The sequence below is a fragment of the Megalobrama amblycephala genome, linkage group LG3 (assembly GCF_018812025.1).
Source record: "Megalobrama amblycephala isolate DHTTF-2021 linkage group LG3, ASM1881202v1, whole genome shotgun sequence".
NCBI lineage: Eukaryota > Metazoa > Chordata > Actinopteri > Cypriniformes > Xenocyprididae > Megalobrama > Megalobrama amblycephala.
In genome coordinates, this window is record NC_063046.1 from 45,614,196 (window position 1) to 45,616,963 (window position 2,768).

Consider the following 2,768-nt stretch of genomic DNA (forward strand, 5'->3'; position numbering starts at 1 on the left):
AAGTAACTATTTATCTGTGTAAATTCTCTTCAACAGCATCGTATCAGTCACCAAACAATGATGGCGTGTTACAGGCCTGTTATAACCGTATGGTGTCAGATGAAGCAGGAACATGAAGAAAGAGTCTCACTACCAGAGACATGCTGAAAAAAATAAGCTTTATTTCATATTAAGGGTTTGGCTTTAACCAAAAACAATGTGAAAAGATAGATATACAAAATAAAATGCCGTCAAACCCCCTAGATCCCTTAATTTGGTAAAAAATATATATACCAGAATATTTACAGGTGATAATGTAGAGGTCCGTAGCAAACAAAGCAAGATCAGAATCCAGAATCGTCAAACAGGCGAGGGTCAAGAAAACAGGAATTATCAAATGTCCAAAATCACAATCTCCAAATAATCCCTCACAATCAATCTCTCTACGACACTCTAGACCAGCATTAAATAAAACTGATAAATAACAGGTTTTGTCTAATTTTAAATAAACACAAAAAATAAAGATGAAAAATGATCGTGAGAAATGTACTTTTGCTATTGTTAAATAAATGGTCAGCAATATCTCCCAAAGATTTCTGAATTTTTGCACATTTTTTTCTCTTTATATATTGTCGATATGGCGACTAGTAAATACACAAAGAGTCATCATGCTCATGTGGAAGTGTTTAAACCATGTCTGAAAATAATATATGATCACCAAAATGATTTTATATGGCAAAAACACATTATAGTTCAAACTTATATTAATTTAATCCATTTTAATTTAAATAAAAAATAGTGAAACTGTAATGTTTAAGTGTGGTCAGCATATCATTGGCAGCATGTGCATTTGTGACGGGCACAGGTTGAGAACCACTCTAAACATCATCTGTACTTGTGTTGTTTTGCCATAAATGAGACGACTGAATTCTGATGGATCAACATGACTCTCTCACTGAGTCTCTCCTGCAGATCCAGCTGTAGCGCCTACTAGTGACTGAACATAGAAACAACACATTATTTGATGTGATCACAGCCTGATCCTAGTCTTGATATCAACAAACCTAATTTTGATGGTTATTTCTGCACGCTCTTCTTCTGCTGAAGACTGCAGGATCTGATGTCATAAACCAGAACAGCCACAGTAGCCACGCCCACCAGAGCAGAGAGAGCCAATCGGATCACAGCTTCAGTAAAGCCACAACAGCCTTCTGAGAAAAGAAATGAGGAACATAAAAATATAAATATTGTTGAGTTTGTGAAAACAAACACACAAAACAATTATAATATATAGTTACTTACGGCTGACAGTGACAGTGAATCTCTTGTTTAAAGTGTGTTTGCTGCTGCTGATCTTCACTGTATAAACTCCAGAGTCTGATAATCTGGTGTTTGTGATGGTCAGAGATCCGGTCTGATGATCCAGCTTCAGTCTGTCTCTGAATCTCTCATCAGGATCATATAATGGTGGACTCTTGGCCTCTAGATCATGTTTAGCTATGAGTTTTCCTTCATCTCCAAACCTCCACACTATCAGCTCATCTCCGTGTGTTTCAGTATCAGTCTGAAGAGTGACAGATTCTCCCTCCGTCTCTGATACACTCTTCATTTCACCTTTAAAAGCATCAATAACAGCTGGAGACTCTGAATGAGACAGATTCACAGATATTAAACATTAAACACAGTTACTGGCGCTAGAATAATAACTTTAACAGTCAATTAGTTTACTTAATTCATTTAAATTAACAAAACTACAATAAACTTCAAAACATCTAATTATTCATAAATAAAAGTGTCCTCACCATAGATAGTGACGATGAAATTCAAACGTGAGGTCCCATGGTCGTGGTTGATCTCTAGTTTATAAAGTCCAGAGTGTTTAGTTCTCATGTTTGTGATTGTCAGAGATCCAGTCTGATCCAGCTTCAGTCTGTCTTTGGACATTTCAGTGAGACTGGGATATGAAATCTCATTTTCCTCATTTTGAGCAATGACTGAACGTGAATCTCTCCACTTCATCTGAATAATTCCCTGTATTTGAGTAAGATCAGGGATTAGAGTGACTGAATCTCCCTCCATCACGGTCTTCTCTTCATCTGTTTCAGCACCAAACACTCCTGCAGAACAAACACAAACAGTTTCTCACAGAAAAAAACTCATATAACACTGCTGCTCATGTTACTGAACAGAGTTCAACAGAAATCAGTCTTGACCTCATAAACAATATTTGACTTATAACAAGGTGCCTATTATGCCCATTTATGGGTTCATAATTTTGATAATGGGGTCTGCAAAATTGGGTTTTCACCCTCTGTCTGAACGCTCTATTTTTATTATTTTTTATAAAACCATCAGAACAATACAGAATGTAAAACTGTGTAATTCCCCAACAAATGTTAAGATTGGGAGGTAATACATAATCACACTCTCAAAGTTACACAATATAACACCAAAACGTCTCGGGTTACAGATGTAACCCTGGTTCCTGAGTAGGGAACGAGACGCTGCGTGACAACGCATTGGGAACCTTCTGCGTGATGTCGTCACTGAAGCACTCATGTATCTAACCAATCGCGTAGCGAGACGTCAGAGATAGGCAATAAAAACAGACTCGTTTGGCATCAGAGCGTTTCAGCATGTAGATGACAGCAACAATGACTAAATGACAAAACTCAGGCTACAATAAGCCTATTTCTCATTTATTTTCTTTTCACTGTTACTCCCTTTCCCTAGACAAACTTTAAGCTTGGGACGTAACAAAATATACAGTTAAAATGATCACAGTTTTT

At 36.9% G+C, this 2,768-nt stretch overlaps 1 protein-coding gene across 1 annotated transcript; it reads right to left on the reverse strand.

Moving 5' to 3' along the window:
• Positions 1–682: 682 nt before the first annotated feature.
• On the reverse strand, positions 683–2,090 carry LOC125265430 (V-set and immunoglobulin domain-containing protein 10-like). The gene is made up of 3 exons (XM_048185649.1): positions 1,782–2,090; positions 1,282–1,623; positions 683–1,190 (listed from the first exon to the last, which is right to left on the reverse strand). The coding sequence occupies exons 1-3, from the start codon at positions 2,056–2,058 to the stop codon at positions 1,057–1,059; spliced, it is 753 nt and encodes a 250-aa protein (XP_048041606.1). The 5' UTR covers positions 2,059–2,090; the 3' UTR covers positions 683–1,056.
• Between the last annotated feature and the right edge of the window lie 678 nt (positions 2,091–2,768).

Bases quoted from the DNA above. Each gene is read 5' to 3' on its own strand.
- LOC125265430 (XM_048185649.1), bottom strand. From the start codon at position 2,058: ATGGAGGGAGATTCAGTCACTCTAATCCCTGATCTTACTCAAATACAG. The intron at 1,624-1,781 runs GTGAGGACACTT...TGTCTCATTCAG, and splicing joins TTTCATCGTCACTATCTATG to AGTCTCCAGCTGTTATTGAT. The intron at 1,191-1,281 runs GTAAGTAACTAT...TTCTTTTCTCAG, and splicing joins ATTCACTGTCACTGTCAGCC to AAGGCTGTTGTGGCTTTACT.